Source organism: Rhinopithecus bieti, unplaced genomic scaffold, assembly GCF_001698545.2.
Source record: "Rhinopithecus bieti isolate Rb0 unplaced genomic scaffold, ASM169854v2 scaffold_618, whole genome shotgun sequence".
NCBI classification, from domain to species: domain Eukaryota; kingdom Metazoa; phylum Chordata; class Mammalia; order Primates; family Cercopithecidae; genus Rhinopithecus; species Rhinopithecus bieti.
The window spans coordinates 832,947-860,143 of record NW_016803195.1 but is presented as its reverse complement, the minus strand read 5'-3'; the positions used below and the strand labels follow the sequence as shown (position 1 = coordinate 860,143).

The following is a 27,197-nucleotide window of genomic DNA, read 5'->3' as shown; positions in this document are numbered from 1 at the left end:
CGGGGGTGGCGCCCGGCGCGCCCCGCGCCCTCGTGCCGGCCTTTGTTGTGGAGGGTCCCGGGGTGTGCGGCCAACATGGCGGAGGTCAGCTGAGTGCGGGCAGCTGCCGGGGCCCTGCCCTCCCTCCCCACGGCGCCCGGAGGCCCGGGCCGCACCGCGCCGCTCGGCCGGCCTCGGTCTCGGCTCTCTGCCCTCGACACCCGGCTGGAGCCGTCCCGGACGGGGCTGCGCTCTTCCTGCCGCTCCGGCCGGAGGCTTCATTGTGCAGTGGGAAGAATGCAGCCTCCTCCCTTGTTTATGTCGTTAGGGAAGAGAGCGCGTGAATGGCGTGCCGGGGAAGCTCTAGCTTATTATAAACCTGGCATTTCCTAGGCTTCATTTGCTGGGTAGTTTGGGGTCCTTTCTTAACTCTCCCAAATTTATAACTTAAGAAAGTGGATAAGCTGGGCCTCACCGATGCGTAGGTACTTTTTCGCCCTCGGCCCTTTCCTGGAAAGATACATAATTTGTTCGCTCGGAAATTCAGAAAAGTCCAGCTTGGGTGTTCGGAAAATCAGATTGTGTGTAGCTCCTTTGCCAAAGTCGTAGAGGCCATGAACAAACAGAGAGACCGTGGATACTGGATATAGGACAGTGCTCTGACTGCCCCTTCCTAGCATTTACCTTTGCTTATAGCGGGTGTCTAGGGTAAATTGTTAACTCTTCAGCACTTGGATGTTGAGAGCATGGGCTGTGAAGTCTGACTGTCTGCTTTGGGTCAAATCCTGTTCCACCGGTTTGTGACCTTGGGCAGATACTTAACATATCTGTGCTTTGCTTTCCTTATCTGCAAAATGGGTTTGTAAAGACAGTGTCTACCTCAAGCCCTGTTGAGAATTGGTGAGATGACAATAGGTGGACTGAAAGCAGTGGCAGGCCCATGCTAAGTTCTCAACAAATGCTTACTGTTAAGACTGTTGTTTAACAGTTAAACTTACGAGGTTATCTTGGCATGATGTGTTGGTATGATGAAAGTGCATAGGCCAGAATTTGTGAAATCAGGTCACAGATCTTTAGTGCTGGGTTTTTTCTTTCAATGCATTTTGTTGTTAAAAAGGACAATATTTGTATGATAAATTAACAGACTTGCTGAGATGGTGGCATTTTGGAAATTGCTATGGCCAGGGATTTGAATGACTATATCTTTGTGATTAAAAAAAATCAAATTGATTAAAATGAGGTCTCCTTTTAGCTAGTTTAGATTTATTGATCAGTTCACTTTCAAGGACTTGAGCTAACCAACTTGGAAAAGTGGGACAGTGAATACTTGAGTGTATCTATGGTGGTATGTATGGTGTTACCATCACTTTTAGAAGTTACTGAAGAGCAGAATGTAGTGTGGTGGCAAATGTAATGGTCTGACAATTTTATCTGGGAGATGTTGGCTCAAATTATGGTGGAGAGGATTTTAGTTAGCTGTTAGGACTTTAGACTGGTAGATCGTGAGACAAAGTGGATTACACAAATTGGTTGTGTAGTGTTTCATTCTGAAAATTTAAATAAAGATACAGAGTTCTGTAATCTTGGATGGGTAGTTGCAATTATATCCAGAATTTGTTCCCCAAAGTTTACTATGCCAAACAGTTTTTTTTGTTACTGGCATCTTTCCAACATAATTTAGTAACATTTAATATTTTAAACTGAAATACGTATAATAGATATGAAACGGATAACTTTTCAGGGTAAGTATTCCACAGAGTACAAATTCAGAAACAATTTTAATGCACTTTACATCTGTTAAGTATTAATCTGTTCCCTCTAAGCTTCGGGAAGTTCTTACAAAATTGCTGTAGAAAAATATTCTTTCTTAATATCTGTAATTAAAAAGCATAATTAGGTTAAATTGGAGTTATAAAGAAATTATCTAGCTATGTCAGTAATGACATAGCATAACAAGTAGGATTTTCAGTGGGTATGGTGTTTTGAAAACAGATCTTACATAACTAGGGTAACAAAGTTTAGTAATTTGCAAAGTTTTAGGTGACTGCTGAAATCGTATTTTTAAGCAGTTGATTTACACAGTTTTTAAAGATTGGAGGTTCTTTGTTTAAAGAGATTTATTACAGAATTTTGTGGAATTCCCATATTCACCTTGTAAAATATTAAAATCTGGATATTTTTGGTACAGCCCTCTCTTTCAGCAAAATCTGTATGAAATCCAGTCTTCCATCACCCCCCCAAAAATGGGGATGAAATATTCCTTGTTACAATAAGTATCCTTAATAGTATTCTTCAAAATAGCAGTATTTCTAATGTACTTTAAATGATTTAGTTCCCATGGCTATAGTTACTAGAACATCTGCTGCATAAAGGCAAGAATTGTGTTTTTAATATATATCCTCAGTACCTAGTGCTCAGTACATGTTTGTTTACTCACCTACTACTGTCCATATTCTAATGACACTCAGGTTTTTATTTTAATTTTTTTTGAGATAAGAGTCTCTCTGTTGCCCAGGCTGGAGTGCAGTCGTGATGTCATAGCTTATTGCGGCCTCCAACTCTTGGGCTCAAAGGATCCTCCCACCTTAGCCTCACAAGTGGCTGGGACTAGGGGCATGTGCCACCACACTGGGCTAATTTTTAAAAAAATTATTTTGTAGAGACCAGGTCAGGTCTCGCCATCTTGTCCAGGCTGCTCACAAACTCCTGGGCTCAAGTAATCCGCCCACCTCGGCCTCTCAAAGTGCCGGGATTACAGGTGTAAACTGCTGTGCCTGGCCTCCAGTCTTTTTACCTGCTGAGATGTAGACCCATATATCCCCTTATGCAGATTTTTTAAATCGACTTTATTTTTTAGAGCGGCATTAAGTTCATAGCAAATTGAGGGGAAGAGACAAGAGATTTCGCGTGTAGCACCTGTCCCCACACGTGTAACCGCCTCCATTATCAACATTCCCCGTCAAAGTGGTACATTTGTTACAATTGAGGAACCTACATTGACACACCATTATTACCTAAAGATTATAGTGACGTACATTTTATGGGTTTAGACAAATATATAATGACATACGTAAATGCTTTCACCACCCTAGAAATCCTCTGTGCTCCACCTATTTATCCCCACACCCCCAACCACTTATCTTTTTACTTTTAGTGTCTCCATAGTTTTGCCTTTTCCAGACTGTCATATGTGTAGCTGGGCTCTTACAATATGTAGCCTTTTCACAGTGGTTTCTTTCACTTAGTAATATGCGTTTAGGTTTCCTCCACGTCTTTGTGGCTTGGCAACTCATTTCTTTAGGGCTGCATAATATTCTGTTGTCTAGATGTACCCACAGTTGGTTTATCCATTCACCTACTGAAGGATGTCTCGGTTGGCTTCCAAGTTTTGGCAATTCTGAATAAAGCTGTTATAAACATCCATTTGCAGGTTTTTGTGTGGCCATGAGTTTTTAACTCCTTTGGGTAAATGCCAAGGAATGTGATTGCTGGATCAGATAGTAAGAATATGTTTAGTTTTGTTGTTGTTTTTTTGAGACGGAGTCTCAGTCTGTCCCCCAGGCTGGAGTACAGTGGCACAATCTCAGCTCACTACAACTTCTGCCTCCTGGGTTGAAGTGATTCTCGTGCCTCAGCCTCCCGAGTAGCTGGGATTACAGGCGCCTGCCATCATGCCCAGCTGATTTTTGGATTTTTAGTAGAGACAGGGTTTCAGCATGTCAGCGAGGCTGGCCTCGATCTCCTGACCTCAAGTGATCTGTCTGTCTTAGCCTCCCAAAGTGAAGAGTATCTTTAGTTTTGTAAGAAATTGACAAACTGTCTTCCAGATTGGCTATACCATTTTGCATTCCTACAAGCTATGAATGAGAGTTGCTGTTGCTTTGTATCCTTGGCCGGATTTGGAGGTACCACTGTTCTGGATTTCAGCCGTTCTTTTCTTATAGATGTGTAGTGGTATTTTCTTTTTCTTTTCTTTTTTTTTTTTTATGGGGGGGGGACAGAGTCTCACTCTGTTGCCCAGGCTGGAATGCAATGGTGTGATCTCGGCTCATTGCAACCTCCACATCCCAGGTTCAAGTGATTCTCCTGCCTCAGCCTCCTGAGTAGCTGGGATTACAGGCATACACCACGCCTGGCTTTTTTTTTTTTTTTTTTTTTTTAAGTAGAGATGGGGTTTTGCCATGCTGGCCAGGTCAGTCTCGCACTCATGACCTCAAGTGGTTGAAGATTCGCCCACCTCGGCCTCCCAAAGTGGGGAATGACAGGCATGAGCCACTGCGCCTGGCCTGTGGTGGTATCTTACTGTTTTAAATTTGCATTTCCGTGATGACATGTGATGTGGAGCATCATTTCATATACTTGTTGTTACCTGTATATCTTTTTTTTGGTGGGGAGTTAAGGTCTTTTTGACTGTCTTTTTTTAAGTTGGGTTGTTTTTTCATTGGTGAGTTTTTGTTGTTTTATTTTTTTTTGGAGACAGTCTTACTCTTCTTGCCCAGACTGGAGTGTGGTGGTGCCATCTCAGCTAACTACAACCTCCACCTCCCAGGCTCAAGCAGTTGTTCTCATGCTCAGCCTCCTGAGTAGCTCCTGAGTAGCTGAGATGAGAGGAATGAGCCACCATGCCCAGCTAATTTTTATATTTTTAGTAGAGACAGGGTTTTGCCATTTTGGCCAGCCTGGCAAACTCCTGGCCTCAAGTGATCTGCCTGCCTCAGCCTCCCAAAGTGCTGGGATTACAGGCCTGAGCCACTGTGCTCAGACACGTTTGCATATTTTGGATAACAGTTCTTTTTCAGATACAGATATCTTTTGCAGATATTTTTTCTGTTCTCTATCTCAAAGCTGGCATTGCCTCTCTTCACATTTACATTCATTCCTTCTACCTTTAAGAGGTCTCCTTTTGGTCTCTAGCCTTACAGTCAGTTTTCCTACTGCAGTTTAAGTGAGCTTTCTAATAGGTGAACCTGACTTAAAAGGCTTTAGTGTAAAGTCCTCTAAGTTCTTGATATGGTTCATAAGTACATAGCCTCTCCTGAGCTGGCCTCTCTTGTTACTCCCCTGCCATTTTGGACTTTACTTGCAAGCCCCTCTGATCCTATTAAGCTCTATTATCTCAGCCTGGACATCACTAGCTGAGAAGCTGTTTGTGAACTCTGCACATTGAATTGGGTGTCATCTCTGTGTTCATAGCACTCTGCTCGGCCCCACTGTAACATATCCTTCTGAATTATAATTTTTCTTTAGTTGTGTGCCTCCCCAAATAGACTGTAATCTCTATGAGGACTTGATCATCCTTGTGTCTCAAGAGTTTAGGACTCTCTGGAACATAGGTGGTGCTCAGTAAACAGTTATTGAGTGACTGACTTTACACTGTCCTTATACTCTTCTAGCCTTTTAGTTTTGTTTTTACCAAGGCATAGTATTTCTTATAAACTTTGCCAGCCTTATTACCTGTGTTTCCTCTTTGCCCTACCTATGCCAACTGGGTTCTTCTGTTCCTTGAACACTGCTTTAGCATGTATGTGCCTTTGCTCATAATTGTATTTAGCCTCTGAAATGTCTGTTTGTACTACTTTGGGTAGATTACTGAACCTTCTCCCTAACCCGTAGTTCTATTAGTAACGTGAACATTTGTTAAGTATATTGCTGTTCTTGCCCCCGGCCCCCAGCCCCCAGCCCCCCATGTCGTAATGCTAGAGTATCAGTATAATTAAGTGGCTAAGAGGACAAGCCCTTAAGAGTCAGACCTGGATGTGTCTCTTGGCTCTATCACTTATTAGTTGTGTTTGTGACTTTAAGTTCCGTGAGAGCAGGGACACTGCCTACTTTGCATCCAAAAGCACATTGCCTAACACAGCAGGTGTTTATTGTAAAAAAATTAGTTGAGTAAGTTACTTCTCTAAATATTACCACTTACCTTCTAGCAAAGAAAGAAAGAAACAAAATTACAAATTGTGAAATGTACTATAAAGGAGTCAGTGTTGAAGTGACCAGTGGGGTGGAAGGGAGACCTGGTGTCCAAGGATAAGGAGCTAGCTCTTTGAAGCGGGAAGGAGTACATCTTACATGGAAGGTGCAGCCAGATAAAAGCCCCATGAAGTAGGGATGAATTTGGACTGCTCTAGGACCTGAGGAGTGTTGCTGGAGCAAATGGGTAGTAGAGAGAGACAGGTTGAAGAACTGTGCAGAGGGAAAGAGAGGAGAGAGGCTGTGAAGTGTTAGCTTATGTTAGCATCTGGCTGTTCAAGGAGATTCTAGGAGAATACCTAGAGCAATATTAGGACTTTTATTTTCTAAATGTAAACTATTTTGTTGACATTTAGCCTAAATACATATGGAAAAGTGCTCAAATCATGTGTACAGCTTGACAAATTTTCACAAAGGGAACGCTATTGTAACCACCTCCCAGATCGAAGAAACAAGGAGCCGCCACCTTCACAGGAAACCACCTCTTGACTTTTTACACCGTAGATTGACTTTGCCTAATTTTGTGCCTTATATGAATGGAACAGTACATACAGTTTGTATTCTTTAATTTCTTTGTTGTTTTTATTTTGTTGAGACAAAGTTTCACTCTTGTTGCCCAGGCTGGAGTGCAGTGGCACAATCTTGGCTCACCACAACCTCCACCTCCTGGGTTCAGGCGATTCTCCTGCCTCATCCTCCCAAGCAGCTAGGATTATAGGCATGCACCACCACACCCAGCTAATTTTTTGTGTTTTTAGTAGAGATGGGGTTTCTCCATGTTGGTCAGGCTGGTCTCAAACTCTCGACCTCAGGTGATCTGCCTGCCTTGGCCTCCCAAAGTGCTAGGATTACAGGCATGAGCTACTGCGCCCGGGCTGTACTCTTTCATTTCTGTTTGGCTTCTTTCACTCAACGTTATGTTTTTTGTGTGATTAAGGAGTATTACTTGCTTGTCCATGACAAAGTTACCAGCTGAATAGCCTTATGTCCCAGTACTTCTTATTTTATTTTATTATTATTTTTATTTTTATTAGAGACAAGGTCTCACTATATTGCCCAGGCTAGTCTCAGACTCAAAGGCTTTAGCAGTCCTCTCGCCTCGGCCTCCCAAAATGTTGGGATTACAGGCATGAGCCACCATGCCTGGCCTTTCTTTTGTTTTTTAAGTCGTATTCTTTTCGCTGACAATCTCAAATGCTTTCTGACCAGTATTTCTAGAATGATTTTTTTCCCCTTAAATCTTCAGGAGGCTCAGCATGGTGGCTCACGCCTATAATCCCAGCACTTTGGGAGGCCAAAGCTGGCGGATCACTTGAGGTCAGGAGTTCAAGACTAGCCTGGCCAACATGGTGAAGCCCTGTCCTTGTCTCTACTAAAAATACAAAAATTAGCTGGGCGTGGTGGCATCCCCCTGTAATTCCAGCTACTCAGAGGCTGAGGCAGGAGAATCACTTGAACCTAGGAGGCTTAGGTTGCAGTGAGCTGACATGGTGCCACTGCACTCCAGCCTGGGCAACAGAGCAAGACTCCATCTCAAAAAAACAAACAAACAAAAAACTTCCAGAACTTTAGGTTTAATGTTATAGACAAGGTATGACCAGAATAATGATGGCAGAAACCTTTCATTAGGTTTGTGGTTGCCCAGTCATGTTTGAACTTACTTGTTTTATTTTCTTAAGGAATTCAGTGCCAGTCTTGAATTTTGTAGAAAATATTTCACTGTACTTGGTATAGTTAGTTATTAGTGTCACATCCGACCACCTTGGTCCAGTGATGGTTGGTACAGTAAATGTAAGTGTATACTAGCTTCTCTGCGAAGACTCTACCTTGGAAAGACTACTTCAATAATTTGTTTAACAAAATGAAGTAATCCTCTCCTTGTTATAAACTTCTTCCTGTTTCCTTCCTTTGTATTTCACATTAAATTTTGCTCTTTTGAATTTGGCCAGAGTTCAGGCTTGTTGGGTAAAGTAGCTTTACTTTTAAAAATTTATCAAGGGCCCTGATTTAGCTTTTTTAGAACAACTTCGGATAACTTGTCTATACAGATGTTAGTTAATTTTTGCAGACTGTATTCTTTTGAGTTTGTGAGGAGAGGGGGGCTATCATGAATTTTGTTAACTTTTAAAATGTTAAATTTAAGATAATTTTAGCCAGGTGTAGTGCCGAGCGCTTGTAATCCCAGCTACTCAGGAGGCTGAGACGGGAGAATTACTTGAACCTGGGAGGTGGAGGTTTCAGTGCACTGAGATTGCACCACTGCACTCCATCCTGGGCAGCAGAGCGAGACTCTGTCTCAAGAAAAAAAAAATTAAGATTTTTTTTTATAGTATAAAATAAAACGTCTACAAAATATGTAGCTTTTTGTGAATAGGCTGGTTTTAAGTTTCCTGTAAGTATCCATCTATTTGAGGAATTTTAAGAAAAAAAGTGAAAGCAAGGAGAAAATCAGCTTTTGGATTCTGTGTTTTATATTTTGTAGAAGTTACTAGTAATTCATTAACAGAAAATGTGGAAACATAAAATGTGCACTAAAATTTTTAAGTGTAATTTTTTTATTGCCAATAATTTTATGAAACATTTGAGAAATACAGAAATCCCTCCTCACCCCCAAATGATTATAATCTGATTACTAAAAAGTAACCGTTGTAGACATTTTAGTGTAGTCTGTGTGTGCTTCACATTTTTTTTGTTCTACTCAGCCAAAGATATTTTAGTTTCTTTGATCTGACCTAAATTCTTGTGGTATTTCTTATGATATCACCTCTAAGAACTGTAATGTTTGAACTATGTACTGTAATTTCAAACAATGAAATTTGTGCTTACAGTCTCTGTTTCTTACGGTTCTTGATGCTTCGTGTGACTCTAGTTCAGTGGTCCCATCTCTCTCTGGTGTCTGATTCCAGGCTTGCTCTCCCTTTGATCCTGCATCTTAAACCATTAAACTACATTCTGCAGTTTGGATGTCCTTCCAGTTTCTTTTCTGTTTCATTACATGCTACATACCTGCATACATACATGAAAATAGATACATCAATGTACATATCTATTATACTTACCTTTTTTTTCTTTAAACCTAAATGAAATTGTAATTTGTGTATTCTGTGGCTTTTTTTCTGCCCCCCCATTTGTTTGTTTATTTATTTATTTTTTTGAGACAGTCTCGCTCTGTCGCCCAGGCTGGATTGCAGTGGCCTGATCTCAGCTCATGGCACCCTCCACCTCCTCCTGTGTTCAAGCAGTTCTCCTGCCTCAGCCTCCCTAGTATCTGGGATTACAGGTGCCTGCCACCATGCCCAGATAAGTTTTGTGTTTTTAGTAGAAATGGAATTTCACCATGTTGGCCAGACTGGTCTCCCAACTCCTGACCTCAAATGATCTGCCTGCCTCAGCCTCCCAAAGTTGTTGGGATTACAGGCGTGAGCCACTGCACCCGGCCTTTCCCCCCAATTTAAACAGTTGATTCTTACATGTTAGTAGGTCTGATACATGAGTCCATTTTATTTAAAAAAGGCAGCACAGTATTCTGTTTTATGGACCATAATTTAACTGCTTTCTTAGGATAGGGCTGTTTTCAGTTTACTGTTACAAACAGGCATCCATACACACCCACTCCTTTGCCAACATGTGTGGATTAGAGGATAGACTTCTTATTTAGAGTCTCACTGTGTCACCCTAGCTGGAGTTCAGTGGCACCATCTTGGCTCACTGCAACCTCCATGCCCGGGTTCAAGTGATTCTCGTGCCTCAGTCATCACTTTGACCTCTTTTAGCTTATTATTTTTGCATTTATCTTTGTCTTTAAATAACACGCCTCTATTGTTTTAGATTTCAGTTTTGGCTTTCTTTGTTGATTTCCTTTTGTGACTTTAACTCTTCTTGCCCCCATCACATGTGCATACCCTTCTCATTCCTACATTCCTAATTTAGTTAGTAACACTTAGGTTTTTATTTGCATTATCCTGACTGTCAAAGTTATTCACAGTTTGAGCCATGTAATAAACTGATTACTTCTTTCTCTGCATTCTTTAGTTTGTATTTTTTGTTGGTAATACCTTTTTTTTTCCTTCCTATTTTGGCTTTGTTTTCTTCTGTGCTTACTGTTAATGCTACCTCACATTCCTTGCCGCTTGTCTAAATGTTCCATCAGGTTGTTTGGATGCCTTCAGTTGCCCTCTTCTAGCATAAAGGTGTCATTATCTTCAGTAGTTTCTTTACCTTTCTCCTAGATGCAGTCTTCTGTTTGTTGTAACCCTGTTCTCTTTCTTGGTTGCTTTCCTTGTATTTGAAGAGCTTATCTTCCGGGAGCTTCCTGAGAACATATCCAGGGTAGGTAGTATTTTGAAACCTTGCGTCATCGTTCTGTCCTCAACACTTTCAGGATAATTGGGTATAGAATTCTAGGATATAATTTTCTTAGAGAATTGTAAAGCATTGTTCTGTTGCTTTCTGACCCTGGATGTTGCTGCCCAAAAGTCCAAAGTTCTTGTTTTCTGATTTATTTATTCACCCAAAAAATATTTATTAGAGCCTGTACTATGTGCCAGGCACTGTATTAAGTTTTTGGGATACATAATTGAGCCAGACAAAAATCCTACCTTCCAGTTGAGGACAGGGGGCACCTATAACAACAAATAAAAAATAGTAAATTAATTATGTAGTCTGTTAGAAGATGATACATTCTTTGCGGGGAAAAGAATAGGAGATGTGAGATGGGCAAAGATTTAGGAGTACGCAGAGGGGCAGTGGACAGGGTGCTGCTTGCTATTTTAAATAGATGGTCTGAGAGAGTGTCATTGAATGTAACAAGTAAAGATTTGAAAGTTAGGGAGTTAGCCACATGGATATTCAGGAGAAAAGTATTTTAAGGCACAGTCCCAAAGGAGCAACCTAGCATTGCCATTGAACAAGGAAGACAGTGCAGTGAGTAAAGGGGAACAAAGTAGGAGATGAAGTCAGAGTAATGGGAACACAGCACCATATTGTATCCTTATACATAGTGGCCCCTTACGGGCTATTTTTAGGATTTCAGCTTTTACTCTGACATGGGTGGCCAGTGGAGGGTATAGAGCAGAGATTTATGTCATCTGATATAAAACGGAGCTGGATTAATTAATCTAATTGCTGTTCTCAGAACATATTAGGTGGTGAGGGTGAGAGGCATAGCTGGAAACTGAGACTGGTTGGGAGGATATTGCAGTAATCCAGATGAGAGATACTGGTGGCTTGGACTAGATGGCAGTGGTAGAGGTAGGGAGGAATGGTTGGATTCTGAATATATTTTGAAGGGAGGTACAATAAGATTTCCTGACTGTTTTAGATGTATGTTGTGAAAGAGAAGAATCAAGGCTGACTTGAAGGCTTTTGACCTGAGTAACTGGAAGGATGGAGTCTCTATCAGTTGAAATAAGGAAGACTGAGTGGAGAGACTTTGGGAGGTGATAAGGAGTTTCTCTTTGGCCATCCCCCTGAAGGGGCAATTGGATGTATAAATCTGGGGTTTCAGGCAAATCTGGAGGGTTGTGTTTATTTTTAAAATCTGGGCTGGAGATAAAAATTTTGAAATCCTTAGCATGTTGATGGAATTTAAAACTAGGAGACTGAATGAGATCATTAAAGTACCAGTGTACATAAAAGAACATCTTAGGGTGTAAGGGTGGGAGACAAGGAAGGAAACAGGGAGACTGGTTTGGAAGAGATTGCAGTAATCTATAGGCAGCTACAATTTCAATAACTTGGGGAGAAGAGCAGGAATAAAAGGAAGCTGAGGAGTGACTGGTGAGAGGAAAACCAAGAGTACGTGAAGTCGGCGAATAGAGTGTTAGCAGGAGTCCAGTGATCCGTCAACTCTGTCAGGTGTTGCTGACAGTTCAAAACTTGCAATTTAAATACAAACAAAACCACAGAACCATTGAAATTCAAATTACTGATTCGGTAAAATATTGGATACTGTTGGCTGAATTTTAGTCTTGAAACTGCACTTATGGGGTTGACTTAACGGTTACGAAATTGACTGTTACCAGGCAGGTTCTTTTTGAGTTAAGCATACCTTAATTGCCCTGTATCATGTGGTCGTATGAAATCTTAATTTTTTCACTGACATATAAGTGCTTTAGTGGAAACCATGATGGCATTTAGTGGAAACCATGATAGCATTTTGCGTCACACAAATGAATTATGTGTTAGATCTACCTCAGTTTTTCTCTTTAGCTCGTGTAATTAGAGTACTATAGGACCAACTTAGAGCCCTTGTGGCCATAAATACGAATAGAGGCATTTAATTCATGGCTAGCAGGTGTATTCAGATGATTCAGAATGTGCTGATATGTTTTTTAGACTATTAAAAACACAAAAGTAAAATATTAAATTTTAGAGAAATGTGAACTCCTTGTGAAACTCCTTAGTTTGAGGGAAATTAGTATAGGTTAATTCTTGTGTTACATCCTTAGTTGAAGTAACTAAAATGGTTTGGCTAGAGTTTCAGGTGGTACTGCTTTTGTCAACACAGATTGTAACTATTTCAACTGAATATAATTGAATTTTAATAAGGCTCCATGATTTTTTAAAAGATGGCATTTCTTTCCTATAAATTCCATTACTTTTTTTCTATTTTACTAGTAAAGAGCCATCAGTCAAAATGTATCGGACTCGCTAATGTGACTTTTTACCCTGTTTCTTGAATTTCTTTAGTCTTCCTAGCAATATGCTCTTTTATGCTTAGTGTAGTATCACAAACTCTATAGATCACTGCTAATTTTGATGTGCTGTAAAAATTTTTTTCTCTCTGTGTGTACATGCTTACCTGCCAGATTTGTCAGATGCAATGTGAAGTTGAATGTGTTGTATGGTAGAGTGTAGAACTAGGTACCATGAATTTTATAAGTAAGGTTTTAAAAAGCACAGCTTAAATGCCAAGATGGAGTATAAGAGCAAGTGTGCACTGGAATGTTTGAGAATTTTGTATCCTGAGAGAATATAAAACATAAGGTAGTAAATGGTTGTATTCAGATAACTAAGTAGTATTTGAATGCTTTTATCTAGACACTGAGACTTGCTTATATTGCAGATTAGTTTGTAATCAAGACTGACATAGTTTCAATAATTTTAATTTCAGGTGTGTTGCTAAGAAGTTTTAAGGTTATTTAAATTTTTTTAGTAATGTGTGGTATGAAATAAAAAGTTGAAAAAGCCTGTTTGACCCCTCTGCCTGGTTCTGTTGCTCTTCTCTGCTCTTTCTTCTCCATGATACTCACTTTGCTTTGATTTCATATCTAATAATTTAATGGCAGACTTAGAATATGTGATTCTATCACTTTGATGGAAAGTAAAGGTTTAATTTAAAGACTTCAGGAAGTTTATTTTCTTGACAACTTTTTGTAAATATGGAAGAGATGTTTTGAATGCTAAATTAAATATTTCATACCAGGGTAAGTAAGGAGAACATACATACTGTCTTTTAGGGTTATTCAAAAGAAGATGACATTAGAGACAACAAAACATCTGGCTGTGCTCGTATTTATTTCAAGGCACTGTATTGCCCAGGCTGGAGTGCAGTAGCTGTTCACAGACACAATCATGGTGCAGTACAGCCTTGAACTCTTGGGCTCACATGATCCTCCCTCTTCAGCCTCTTGAGTAGCTGAGACTACAAGCATGTGCCAGCTTGCTCTCTCTTTTTTTTTTTTTTTTTTTTTTTGAGACGGAGTTTCACTCATGTTGCCCAGACTGGAGTGCAATGGTGCAATCTTGGCTCACTGCAACCTCCCCCTCCCGAGTTCAAGCGATTCTTGTGCCTCACCCTCCCAAGTAGCTGGGATTACAGGCACCTGCCACCACACCTGGCTGATTTTGGTATTTTTAGTAGAGACAAGTTTTCACCACGTTGGCCAGGCCGATCTCAAACTCCTGACCTCAAGTGATCCCGCCAGCCTTGACCTCCCGAAGTTGTTGGGATTACAGGTGGGAGCCACCACGCCTGGCCTTGAAATCTATTTTCTTAAGTAAGGTGGGGATAAATGTCTAACTTTGGTCTTTGGAAAGGTTAAATGAGAACATACGTAAACCATTAAGGAGTATACCTGGCACTTAGTAGGTGCTTAATACGTGTTTGGGGCAGTTCTTCATTAATGAGAATAACGGGAAGTCTCCACTTTGCCTCTGTGTTTAGACAACCAACAATCAAGGTCGAGGGAAAGATGTGAAAATTAAGCATGAAAACTTATATAGAGGGAGTTAAGAAGTTACAAGAGTAATGTAATCAGAATTTATGTGGCTCTTCCTACTTAAGGGAAAGGGAAGGGAGTGGCCATTCTTGCCATCAGTCTTTGTTCACTTGCTGGAGATTGAGGATACCTGTGTATTTTGGAAAATGCTTTAGCATATCAGAAAGTTGTCTGCAAAGGGTTGAGAATGAAAATGGCATTAGGCTTTTCACCTACATCATTGAATAGCAGAAGACAGTGGGCATAGTTTACTTAGTTCTTAGGGAAAGAGGGGTTGTGACCAGGATTCAAAGCTGCGGAATTTATGCAAGAGCTTCAGACTTAGACTAAGATGGAGAGTTAATCACTTTTGTAATCCTTTCAGAAACTTTCTTTGAAGTATTGTGATTACACCACAAAATTAAGGATTCAAGGGTAGTTAGGTTTGATTAATTGCTTTGACAAAGTTAGGAGTTTAGTACAATCTTTATTGTGCCTGGTGGGAAAGGGAAAGTTTTCCTATTGGCATGCTGAAGGGCTTGCATTGTTTTGGGAGGGATGTTACACTTTATTTTATTCTTTTCCAGACAGAGTCTCACTCTGTTGCACAGACATAGCTCATTGCAGCCTTTATGTCCCAGACTCAGATGAGCCTCCCACCTCAGCCTCCCAAGTAGCTGGCTCTACAGCGGATGCCATCACACCCAGCTAATTTTTTTGTTTTTTTGTTTTTTTTTGTAGAGATGAGGTCTCAGTATATTGTCTAGGCTGGTCTCAAATTCCTGGGCTCAAGTGATCCTCCCAAAGTGCTGGGATTACAGGTATGAGCCACCAAACCCCATGTATATGGTAATGTTTAGCTTGGTTGGAAGCCTCAAAATAAAATGATTTAGCAAGGGGTTGTATTTTGCTTTGAACGCATTTAAGTCGGGATTTGCCTTTCCTCTGTCTTCTGTTGACAGCAGCTTTCCTGGGTTTCCCTCATCTCCAATAATCAATCTGTCTAGACCTATTAGTAACTTCTTCTGTAGCTGCAAAGTTTTCAGAATTATCTTCAGGGGAAATGGAGGTTTTAGGAAAAACATACAGTTTTTAAGAAATCATTTTATTGCTTTGCTACAGTTCTGGAAACTATAGATTGTTTAATTTATTGTCCTCATTATCTTATAACAGTGTTTGAGTTTTAACTTTTGGCATTTTAACTCGTTGAATTTTAAGAAACTTGCCTTAATTTTGTCATTGTGTGAGAAGCAAGTAAATCTTAAAATAGAAGCAGTGTTTAATTAACGTAAATTTAACGTAAAACATTTTCTACATAATACCTGCCACAATGTCAGATGAGTTTGGAAAGCACCCTTTTAACCAAAAGGCATTCTGGGAACAAGAAAAACCTTAGTGTTTTGAATGGAGGAGTTTTATTTAATTAAGATTTCTAATGGAAAGAGCAAATTTGTAATCTGATACCTGTACTTTATATTTTATTGTTTCTAAGAATAATTTTTGTGTTACTAGAGGTGGGGTAGTGATAATCGCATCCTATCCTTATTTATTATTTTTTTTGGAGACAGAGTCTTGCTCTGTCGCCCAGGCTGGAGTGCAGTGGCACGATCTCGGCTCACTGCAGCCTCCACTTCCCAGGTTCAAGTGATTCTTCCGCCTCAGCCTCCCACTTAGCTGGGATTACAGGTACACGCCACCACGCCCAGCTAATTTTTGTATTTACTTTGTAGAGACAAAGTATCACCGTGTTGGCCAGGATGGTCTTGAACTGCTGACCTCAGGTGATCCACCCGCCTCGGCCTCCCAAAATGCTGGGATTACAGGCATGAGCCACCGTGCCCGGCTCTTTTTTGTTGTTGTTGTTTTTTACTAAATTAAGAATAAACATGTTTTATTTTTTGCTCATTTTGACTGTTTTCATAGTTGTTAATCAGACTTTATAATGCAGTTTATTGTCCCCTTTGGAGAAAAGACAGCTAAAAATCACCAGTACCCTCATACAGATAACTGATTCATTGGTCTGATGTTGTAGTCCTCTTGATTTCTCACCCATCCCTCCTATGTTCTATTTGTAACTTCATTTACAATATATTATGCTTTTTTTTCCCATATCTGACTACATTTTTCCATTTTAAACTTTTATAAGTAATTTATAAAAGGAAACAGATTGCCACATGGAATTGAGAAAAAAAGTTTATCTTTCTACTGTTAAGTATGCATGGTAAATCAATGGCTGAATGCTCTGAAATTACTAAGACAACATTAAAGGCTGATTCTAAAATGTTTTTATTTAGATTGACATCTACTTAAACTATATACCAAACTGGGCTTGGGACATAGGCTTTAGAAAGTGTCGGTAATAGTGCATTCTTGTTAAGTTTGGGATTTTGCCAGTTTTGGATTCTGTGGGCTTGTCTTAAGGTACTTCTGTGAACTTTTCAGCGCTTTGTAAAACTAGTGTAAATAAATATTCTACCTAGTTGAGAATTAAGGTTTATTGTGCTAAAAATTAAATGGTGGTTGATTCTTGGCAGACATGTTTGATAACCTTTGCAAGCTTAAGGCATCTTTTGGAGTGTGTGTCTTGGAATCTACAAATTCTAGGTTTCTAATTGATGACTTGGCAATTAAATCAGGTCTCAGCTCTAAACTTAAATATTCTGGAATATGTACCACCCATGATACACATAAATTACCCATTTCAATCTAGACAAAAGCCATTTGAGTCTAGAAACAGTTCAGTTTTACAGCTGAGTAACTAGGGGAGCCTGGGTTTGAATCCAAGTGTAGATGACTCTAGAATGCTTCCACTTTTCTAACTTAATTAAGTAGAGGGGCCTGTCTATAGATGAGTGGTTTTCAGAGTGTGCTGTAAGGCTCTGTACAGATCTTTTGGAGTTTGGTAAACAGTGAAATATCTTTTGCTTGAGAAATAATCAGTCATCTTTTTGTTGTATACATTTTGGTTCTCTCATAGTTCTGTGGAAGTTTCTCTAAAATATATGAAATTTTCTTCTCTAGGGAAATTTAAGACCTGTCGAATGAATAAATATTAGAAAATAAAAATACAGACTGGGCACAGTGGCTCAGCACTTTGGGAGACCAAGTAGGCAGATTGCTTCAGTCCAGGAGTTCGAGACCAACCTGGGCAACATGGGGACTCCTTGTCTCTACAGAAAATACAAAGAAAATTAGCGAGAGTGGTGGTGCCAGCCTGTGGTCTTAGCTACTGGGGAGATTGAGGTGGGAGGATTGCTGGAGCCCAGAAGACCCAGGCTGCAGTGAGTGTAGATTGTGCCCCTGCACTCAGACCTGGGCAACAGCGAGACCCTGTCTCAAAAAAAAAAGAAAAAAAAAATAGTTCTGGCCCGACTGTGTCTATTTTCAATTATATTTCTTTTCCTAATGTTGTTTTGTGTAGCCTGTATTGTAAAATGAGGTTGAGGTGATTGGACACACTGTTAATAGAGTGAGGAAGTGGTTAGAGTTAAAATTTCTTCCTGAAAGTGGGTAATCTGCAATTCCTTGCATTGGGTTCACTCCTCACTGCCAGCTCTTGCTGCATTTGGAGGCTGCCCTAAGCATGATGTAATGACAGGTTAAACCTCTGCACGCACTAGCTGATGCAATGCAAATCTGAGGCCCAGGACTTTATTGGGGGCAAGGGTAATGCTTGTTTAAAAACAAAACAAGCTACTCTGTGTTTAATGAGGCCATTTAAGATGGCTTTCCCAGAGTGGGAAGAGTATAATCTCTTAGGAGGTTTAAGTAGGAGTTTAATGTGGCAGAAGTGTGCTTACTATTTTTCCTGCGAAGTCTTTTCACAGCGGGGAAGGAGAGTTTAAAATATAGTGCCGATAGGAGTAGAAATGAAGTGAGCTAGAATTGAGTAAATATGGTAGTTGATGCCCGGTAAATAGCTGTTGAATGAATTAGGGAGAATGTTTTCACTCTTAAAATTTAGAGTTCGCACGATGAACCGGGAGTGTAGCGCCGGTGTGGGCACGCATTTCCCTGATACTCTGTAGCTCTTAGATCGAAACCATGAGAAACTGCCTAATATTCGACTGTTGTGACCTACCGAAAACAGCATGGTTCTACCTAATTTTAAACTGGTGGAAATGCTGAGGAAGGCTCCATGTCGCTGGGGTGGGATGGGGTCAACAGCGGGGTGGCGGGGCCCCGCCCTGGGCTGCGGGGCGGGGCTTGCGGGCACAGCCCCACCCATGTGCGAGCCAGACGGGCACCGCCCTGCGCGCTGCGCGCCCTGAGCTGGCCCTGGCGCCCCGGGTTGGAGTGGGCGTTCCCAACGCAGGCCCAGCCCCGGCCGAGGCTCCAAATGGTTTTCCAGCAGGCAGGCTTCTGCAGTAGCCCCTGAGCTGGCTCAGGGAGCGCACTTCCTTCGCAGCGAGCGCGTCGCCCCCTGCATCCCCGGCCTCCACCGGAGCTGGGCAGGAGCCTACCGAGTGAATCTGGAGAAGACAAACTTGGGAGACAGATGAAAGCTTAGGGCACGTTGGAGGACAGCGCAGCTGTGGCTCCCATTTTTGGAGATGCAGCCGAATTTGAGCTCACAGGGAGGTGTGGTTGCCTCCTGGGGATGGAAAGGCTTCCTTTCTCCACCTCTGTAACTCGTGCTTCTGAGAAGTAAATGGATATTTGGATCCTGACCTCAGACGCGAATTTGGGTCTTCTGTGCTTAGGAGCAGAAAGTGCCCAGGAGGGGCCTGTTCCTTTACTTCTTGGGGGAAACGCAATGCGCGGCCTGACTTCTCATGACGGGAAAGGCTACTCCACCTTCTCTGTACTCCTGGAGGGGAGTCTTGTTCACATGTTTACCAGCGTCCAGGACAAGGAAGAGAAAAGGTATTGACATTAAGAGGATAGGTTGCTGAGGCTGTGAAGCTTGAACGCTATTAGTCAGTGGAACCTGTCTGGCTTAGGGAATGGCTGCAGCAGAATCCAGCCGTTTCCGAGGTTCTCAGTCATGTTTCATTTGGGTTGCTGTGCTTTTTTATGTTTAAATCAAACTTCAGGTTACGTCATGACTTCTGCAGGGCTGTCCTTAGTTCCTACTGCAGGGCGGCTGTGTGGTTGGGATTCCTTTTCTGTTTCAAGATGGAGCTGGGTTCCACCCTTGGAGCTTTGAGAGGCTTTAGCAGTTGCTGTCCTGTAATACCTCCATTCACAAGAAATACCGTTCACATTTCGCTTCTTTTTCACACTTTCAATAGGAGTTAAAATGTGCTTTCTATAGTGTTTGGAAAATGGTAAAGATGTATTGTGAGCCTGAACTGTTGATGATAAATGTATAACTATTGCTAGGTCAAGAAATTGTGAACAACAGTGTTTTTCTTGGTCTGTAGCTATGTTGTGTTAAATATAAACTGAGTTTACTGCCCTTGGATGTGATTCCTTGGTTTGGTTTAGCAATTTGAAAGGCATTGGTTGACTAGACTGTTTTGTGCCCAAGGAACCACTTTGTAATTGTTATGCTTCTTACTGAAGTAAACTGGACCATGCAGTAGGCAAACAGCATACAGCCAGGGTGTTTTGGCAATACTGAGCCCACTGTTTTACAAGTGACTTAAAATGGATGTCATATGTACAAAGAATCTACTCAGAGGGAAACTGGATTACAGGAGAGCTCCTTTATAGTCCTTTGTCAGAGGACAGAACACCTGGGTCACACTGGGCTTCAGATGAGAGTTGATTCATGTTCTGAGTCCATATGATGAGACACATTGATGGAATTCTGTCACTTTTGTTGCCTCTTGAACTTTAAAATATCCTTTTAGTGATGTGGAATTAATCTTTATTTTTCCTTCACCCTAAGCCCTCATTTAAGCTATCAGTTGGTAACCACTTGGGTAATCTAGAACCCAAGTTGCATTTACTTGGTCACATTGGTAACCAACATTGTTTCTTAAAAGTTCCTTGCAACAGAATAATGACTATAATTGAGTTAAAACATTAATTTTGAAGCTTTAATTTTGTAATATGGCTTAGTGGCCAGGCGCAGTGGCTAATGCCTGTAATCCCAGCACTTTGGGACGCCGAGGCCGGGGGATCATGAGGTTAAGAGTTCGAGACCAGCCATGGTGAAACCCCGTCTCTACTAAAAATACAAAAATTAGTCGGGCATGGTGGTGGGCGCTTGTAATCCCAGCTGCTTTTGAGGCTGAGGCAGGAGAATTGCTTGAACCTGGGAGGCAGAGGTTGCAGTGAGCAGGCGCCATTGTACTCCAGCCTGGGCAACAAGAGCAAAACTCCATCTCAAAAAAAAAAAAAAAAAAAAGAATATGGCTTAGTAGAGTTACTAGGAGTGCACTCTTAGGACATCGACTGATCTTTTTTTCACCCCCAAGACAAATAGTGGCCTGCAATATCCCAGCCCAGGTAGCTTCCTGGGAAAAGTTGCTTGTTTTATGTTTGACTCAGCCTGACTAGTTACATTGTCGATTATTTCTTCCAGATGACATTTACCTGTTAAATAATGTTGATTACTCTGCTGATGAATGTTTCAGCAATGCTGGAGAACCCCAGGCTGCAAGGGGTTCTTCACCTGTTGACTTCATCCCCCACCCCCAGTATGGTATATTATCTCTGCCGTGCTATCATCTTTATTCTTTACTTTTTCACTGTCTCTTCCTGACTCTCCTCCTTTGTTCATTATGTCTGCTACATATTGTGGATTGAAAGTAGAACAGAAAGATATACTTTCTCTACCAGACTAAAAAGTTTTGAGATGGCCCTCCATTTCTCCCATGTCTCCTTCACCTTTGTTGTGTATTTATTTTTATATTTTTGCTACCTTCACTAGCGAGTACATCCCCTTACTCTTGAGGTGGGCACTAATCAGTAAGAAATAAGATTAATACCTGGCTGATGATAATTTGGGGGGAAGACTTAATTAGGTAAAGATGGATAATGGGATGGCAGCAGACCTTTCCCCTTGTGACCCCTCCCCTCATTCCCAACGTACACCTCTAGAGTAGATAATTGCTTACCATTAAGAAGAGTTAATGGAAGGTTCTCTGATTCTTGGGCATTGGAACTACACTCATCCTGCGGTATCCTCGGAAGATTAGTTCTAGGACCCCCTTCCCCATACCAAAACCTGAGGATGCTCAAGTCCCTGATAGAAAATGGTGTCGTGTATGTATGTGCATATTCTCCTGTATAATTTAAATTATCTCTGGATTACTTAATACAATGTAAATAATACGTAAATAGTTGTTATAGACTGTATTTTAAAAATTTTGTATTATTTGTAAATTTTTCTGAATATTTTCAATCCATGGCTGTGGTGAAGTCCTTGGATGCAGACCACACTGTGGATACAGAGTGCCGATTTTATCCAGGACTTCACCTGTAACTCCTTGTACCTATCAATAGCTGACTCCAAATTAGAAAGAAATAGAGTAAGGGAGTCTCAGGGAGAGAGTCCTAGCAAAACAGATTCGATTAAACTTCAGTTCCTTGTATAGTTTCTCTAGTTGTTTATGGTCCATCTTCTATTTTAGCATTTATTATTCCATGTAGTCTATCCAAAGACAATTAAGGGAGTTCCAAATGTTTTCCGGAACATTTTGAAAAGAGAGCTTATCCAGTGTACAGATCCTAATAAAATGAACATTCAGTGTAATTTTATTTTTTAGTGTCTTTTTAAATTCTATTTATTTTTCTTTCTCTTTTGCTCAGTAAATTTTGCATGAAACTTTAAAAGTACTTCTGGCATGTAAACATTATTTATAAAATAAGTCATGGTTATAATTATTTTTCTCCTGCCTCCTTATGTATTTATTTCAGAAATGAGCCGTCAGACTGCTACAGCATTACCTACCGGTACCTCGAAGTGTCCACCATCCCAGAGGGTGCCTGCCCTGACTGGCACAACTGCATCAAACAATGACTTGGCGAGTCTTTTTGAGTGTCCAGTCTGCTTTGACTATGTGTTACCACCCATTCTTCAATGTCAGAGTGGCCATCTTGTTTGTAGCAACTGTCGCCCAAAGCTCACATGTTGTCCAACTTGCCGGGGCCCTTTGGGATCCATTCGCAACTTGGCTATGGAGAAAGTGGCTAATTCAGTACTTTTCCCCTGTAAATATGCCTCTTCTGGATGTGAAATAACTCTGCCACACACAGAAAAAGCAGACCACGAAGAGCTCTGTGAGTTTAGGCCTTATTCCTGTCCGTGCCCTGGTGCTTCCTGTAAATGGCAAGGCTCTCTGGATGCTGTAATGCCCCATCTGATGCATCAGCATAAGTCCATTACAACCCTACAGGGAGAGGATATAGTTTTCCTTGCTACAGACATTAATCTTCCTGGTGCTGTTGACTGGGTGATGATGCAGTCCTGTTTTGGCTTTCACTTCATGTTAGTCTTGGAGAAACAGGAAAAATACGATGGTCACCAGCAGTTCTTTGCAATCGTACAGCTGATAGGAACACGCAAGCAAGCTGAAAATTTTGCTTACCGACTTGAGCTAAATGGTCACAGGCGACGATTGACTTGGGAAGCGACTCCTCGATCTATTCATGAAGGAATTGCAACAGCCATTATGAATAGTGACTGCCTAGTCTTTGACACCAGCATTGCACAGCTTTTTGCAGAAAATGGCAATTTAGGCATCAATGTAACTATTTCCATGTGTTGAAATGGCAATCAAACATTTTCTGGCCAGTGTTTAAAACTTCAGTTTCACAGAAAATAAGGCACCCATCTGCCTGCCAACCTAAAATTCTTTTGGTAGGTGGAAGCTAGATACATGAAGGTAAATGAAAGGAAAGGCTGTTAAATACAGGAAACAGTTGCATGTAGTAACACTAATATATTTAAAAATAAGTCAACAGTAAACCACTGAAAAAATATATGTATATACACCCAAGATGGGCATCTTTTGTATTAAGAAAGGAAGCATTGTAAAATAATTCTGAGTTTTGTGTTTGTTGTAGATTGATTGTATTGTTGAAAAATAGTTTTGTTTTGTTTTTGCGTGGGAGTGTGTGCGTGCGTGAGTGTGTGCGTGTTTGGGTTTTTTTCCTTTAACTGACAAGCCATCTTGAGTGGTCATGGGCCACTGCTTTTCCCCTTTGTGAGTCAATACATAGTGCTGCTGCGTGCTTGTGTGTGTATTTGCTAACTTTTATTAATTTTAGTTTTTCATTAAATAAATTTGACTTTCTTTCCTGTAATTCAGGTTTTTCTTCACTTTTTTTGGTACCATTTTAAAGTTAGTGTCTTTTGATATGCATACTTGTTTATGGTAAAAGTTTATAACGTGTTCAATATTTTCTTTTCCCCCATTAATCAGTTCATTAGAAATATTTTAAAATCAGCTACTTTGTGAAGCTATGAGTTCCAGAAAGTAAAGGTGACATCGGAAAAATGATCAAAAGCTATTTAAAGCATCTGTAAGATGGTCTCTCTCTTTCTTCTACAGATGAGTCACATCTTTGAGCTTAATCTTTGAAAGGTTAGAGAATACATTGATTTTTATAAGTACTGCAAATCAGGCTTTTGTTTCCTTTTCAAATATCTTGGATAAATCACATGTTTAAAATTTGTTCTTGTATTTATTGGTTTTTGCAAAAGAAGGCATCGTCATGCACAGTATTTGTAATTAAAAGCAAATCATTTGTTTAAAAGGCAGTTTGCAAAAAATGTTTTGGTCTTTTATAATTCTCATTAAAAGAATATCTGGCAAATTAAAAAAATCTGTGTCTGCTTTAGCTCTAAGTTTGATAAAATCCAAAGTTATTTTCCTGTTTCATTCCATACTTTAATTATATAGCAGAAAGCTGTGTGTTGTCATTTTTAAGTGTGGTAAAGTTATACTCTAAATCACAGCAAATAACTGGGTATATAGCTTCTGGATTACAGTCTTTCCCATGCCCTGCCCCTCTTGCCCAATTTTGATTCTTACAACTGTCAGGAGAATGACTAAAATGCTGACCACTTTTCACCTCTTTAAAAAAGCACAATGAAATAATAAATTTACTATTTAATAGCCTAGTGGTTAAGAGCCTTGGTTCTGCAGCCAGACTTCAGGCACCTAAGTGCCAGTCTTGGCTCTGCCCCACTAACCAGCTGTGTGACCTTGGACCCCAGTTTCCTAATGTGTAAAGTGGGGTTAAATTATGGTAGATACTTAAAAAGTTTTAATGGGGTGGGTACAGGTATGTTACCTGAAACAGTGCTTTGTTCATATCAGCATCCAGTGAATGTTAGCTACCATTATGCCTTTAGTACCATGTAGTTAACTGTTGCTAATTACTTTGAGGCATGTGGCAAGATTCTGAAATTGCCTTCTGAATGGTGAAAGATAATTTTGTGTGGTTTGTATTGGTACTGTAAGCCTAGAAAGTCAGTGAAAATTTGGACTTCACCCTTATCCCACCACTGATTCTGGATAATTTTGGATAAGAGTTTATTTCTATTATCCATTTTCAGAAGATGATTGTGTAGTCTCATCCTTATATCAGTATTATCTTTTGAACTGGTTATAATGTGCTTGTGGAGCCTTTTTTTGTTGTTTTTTTTTTTGAGACGGAGTTTCCCTCGTCACCCAGTGGTGTGATCTCGGCTCACTGCAACCTCGGCCTCCCGGGTTTAAGCGGTTCTCCTTCCTCAGCCTCCAGAGTAGCTGGGACTATAGGTGCGTGCCACCATGCCCTGCCAATTTTTGTATTTTTAGTAGAGACAGGGTTTCACCATGTTGGCCAAGATGTTCTCGATCTCCTGACCTTGTGATCTGCCTGCCTTCCAAGTGCTGGGATTATAGGCGTTAGCCACTGCGCCCGGCCTTGCATAGCCATTTTTATGGTGAAAGAGAATAACGGTTCAACCACAGATTTATATTCAGGTCTGTTCATTAGCATATGTGCTTGGAAAAAGTGACTTTTATTCCATATTTAATGTTGTATGGTAAAAGGATTACTTAACTATGTAAAAAGGCTCCCAATATCTTTCAAAATAAAAGTGGCTGGGTGCTGTGGCTCATACCTGTAATCCCAGCACTTTGGGAGGCCACGGTGGGCAGATCACTTAAGGTCAGGAGTTCGAGACCAGCCTGGCCAACATGGTGAAACCCTGTCTCTACTAAAAGTACGAAAAAGCCAGGCATGATGGCACACCCTATTAGGGAGACTGAGGCAGAAGAACCCCTTGAATCCAGGAAGGCTGCAGTGAGCCAAGATCATATCACTACACTCTAACCTGGGTGACGGACTGAGACTCTTGGCTCAAAAAACAAAACAGAACATACTGGGTATATTTGTGGAGGTATATCATTTTGTAGTTTTAGTATTTTGAAGTGTTGATTATAAAATATGTGTCCATCATGTAGACTTTGGAAATTATAAAACTGCACATACAATTGAGATCTATAGTCTTGCTATCCACTCAGAGGTGGTTTTTCCAGTTGTTTATGTGTATGTCCATGTGCTCATCCTCTGTCACCCAGGCTGGAGTATAATGGTGCAATCAGCTCACTGCAGCCTCAAACTCCTGGGCTCAAGTGATCTTCCCACCTCAGCGTCCTGAGAGCTGAGAGTACAGGTGTATAGCATCATGCTTGGCTAATTAAATTTTTTTTTTTGAGACGAGGTCTGGCTCTCGCCCAGGCTGGAGTGCGGTGGCCGGATCTCAGCTCACTGCAAGCTCCGCCTCCCAGGTTCACGCCATTCTCCTGCCTCCGCCTCCCAGGTAGCTGGGACTACAGGTGCCCGCCTCGTCGCCCGGCTAGTTTTTTGTATTCTTTAGTAGGGACGGGGTTTCACCGTATTAGCCAGGATGGTCTCGATCTCCTGACCTTGTGATCCGCCCGTCTCGGCCTCCCAAAGTGCTGGGATTACAGGCTTGAGCCACCGCGCCCGGCCGAATTAAATTTTTTTGTAGAGATGAGGTCTCGCTGTGTTGCCCAGGCTGGTCTCAAACCCCTTGGGCTCAAGTGATTCTCCTGCCTTGGCCTCTTGAAGTGCTGGAATTACAGGCATGAGCCCCTGACTCCAGCCATATGTTTGTTTTCAAAGATACTGGGAGCCCTTTTATGTATTATTGTGTAGCGCTTTCATCACACAACATGCTCATCTGAGTGTTTCACTACTTTAATAATCTTGGAAGAACAATTTTTGTTTATGAGGATTCACTGTAATTTTAGGTTCTTGTTGGATATTTACTTGGTAATTTATTTTTGGTTATTTATAAATAAACCATGAACATATCTGTATGTTTTCTGTGTATAGTCTTGGGATTATTTTTTACATACTTCATCATTGCTTTCTGGAGAGGTTCCAGAGGACACCAGTAGCAGTGTGAAGTTTTCCATTTTCATTTTCACCTCATGGTTTGCTAATTTAAGCAAATTAAGGTAGTACATTTTGTGTTTGACAGTTAATAAGCTTGACATTTTAGTATTAACAATTTGCATTTAGGTCTCCATATTCTTAGTCTATAGAGGAAAGATCTATAGCCATATTTCGTGGTCCATTACACATTTGATTTATGAGGCATAACTCTTGCCCTGAAATTGCTTGTTATAATGAAGACTTCTTCCATTTCTTTCTTTTGATGTCTTCTCTCAGGAGGCTGTATATGGGGTAGGTATGGGAGATACTCATTAACTTTGTTCTGTTGCTTTTACACCCTTAAACTTGAAATTGTCCTATTTAATCATGGGCCAGTTTGGTATGTTAATTGTTGGGGAATAGTTTTTCCTTTGTGAGCAATTTTTTATTATAATATGTATGATTTTAAGACCCACATTTCTGCAAACTTCAAACTTACATAAGTGGCTGTAGGTAGCTTAGCTCACGAAAATAATAGTGTGCCGCCTCCAACCCCTAAAAGCTCTTCATATTCAGGAACATCTGCAGTGATTCTCCTAATGGTAGAATTCTATTTCATTCACACTCCTGATTGGAAGAACTGGTAAGTAATCCAAATTAAGAAAACAGTGGATCAAATTCAGCATACCTGGGGGGGGTCAGTCTGTGACTGCTGCATTAGAATGGACATAAAAGTAATGTCGGAATTCGACA

General features: G+C 40.7%; 1 protein-coding gene across 5 annotated transcripts in view; it reads left to right on the top strand.

Annotated features, from left to right (window-relative positions):
• Positions 1-23,873, top strand: part of SIAH1 (siah E3 ubiquitin protein ligase 1) — a 35,806-nt gene extending 11,933 nt beyond the window's left edge. The window contains exons 1-2 of one of the 5 annotated variants that reach the window (XM_017868691.1): positions 41-464; positions 21,963-23,873. In XM_017868691.1, coding sequence (XP_017724180.1) covers positions 21,965-22,813 — 849 coding nt within the window. In that variant the 5' untranslated portion in view covers positions 41-464; positions 21,963-21,964 and the 3' untranslated portion in view covers positions 22,814-23,873. Of the gene's footprint in view, positions 1-40; positions 465-1,596; positions 1,722-14,925; positions 14,972-17,511; positions 19,017-21,962 lie in introns of those variants that run through there. The other 4 variants (XM_017868674.1, XM_017868683.1, XM_017868666.1 and 1 more) reach the window with 4 other exon arrangements.
• The last annotated feature ends 3,324 nt before the right edge of the window (positions 23,874-27,197 follow it).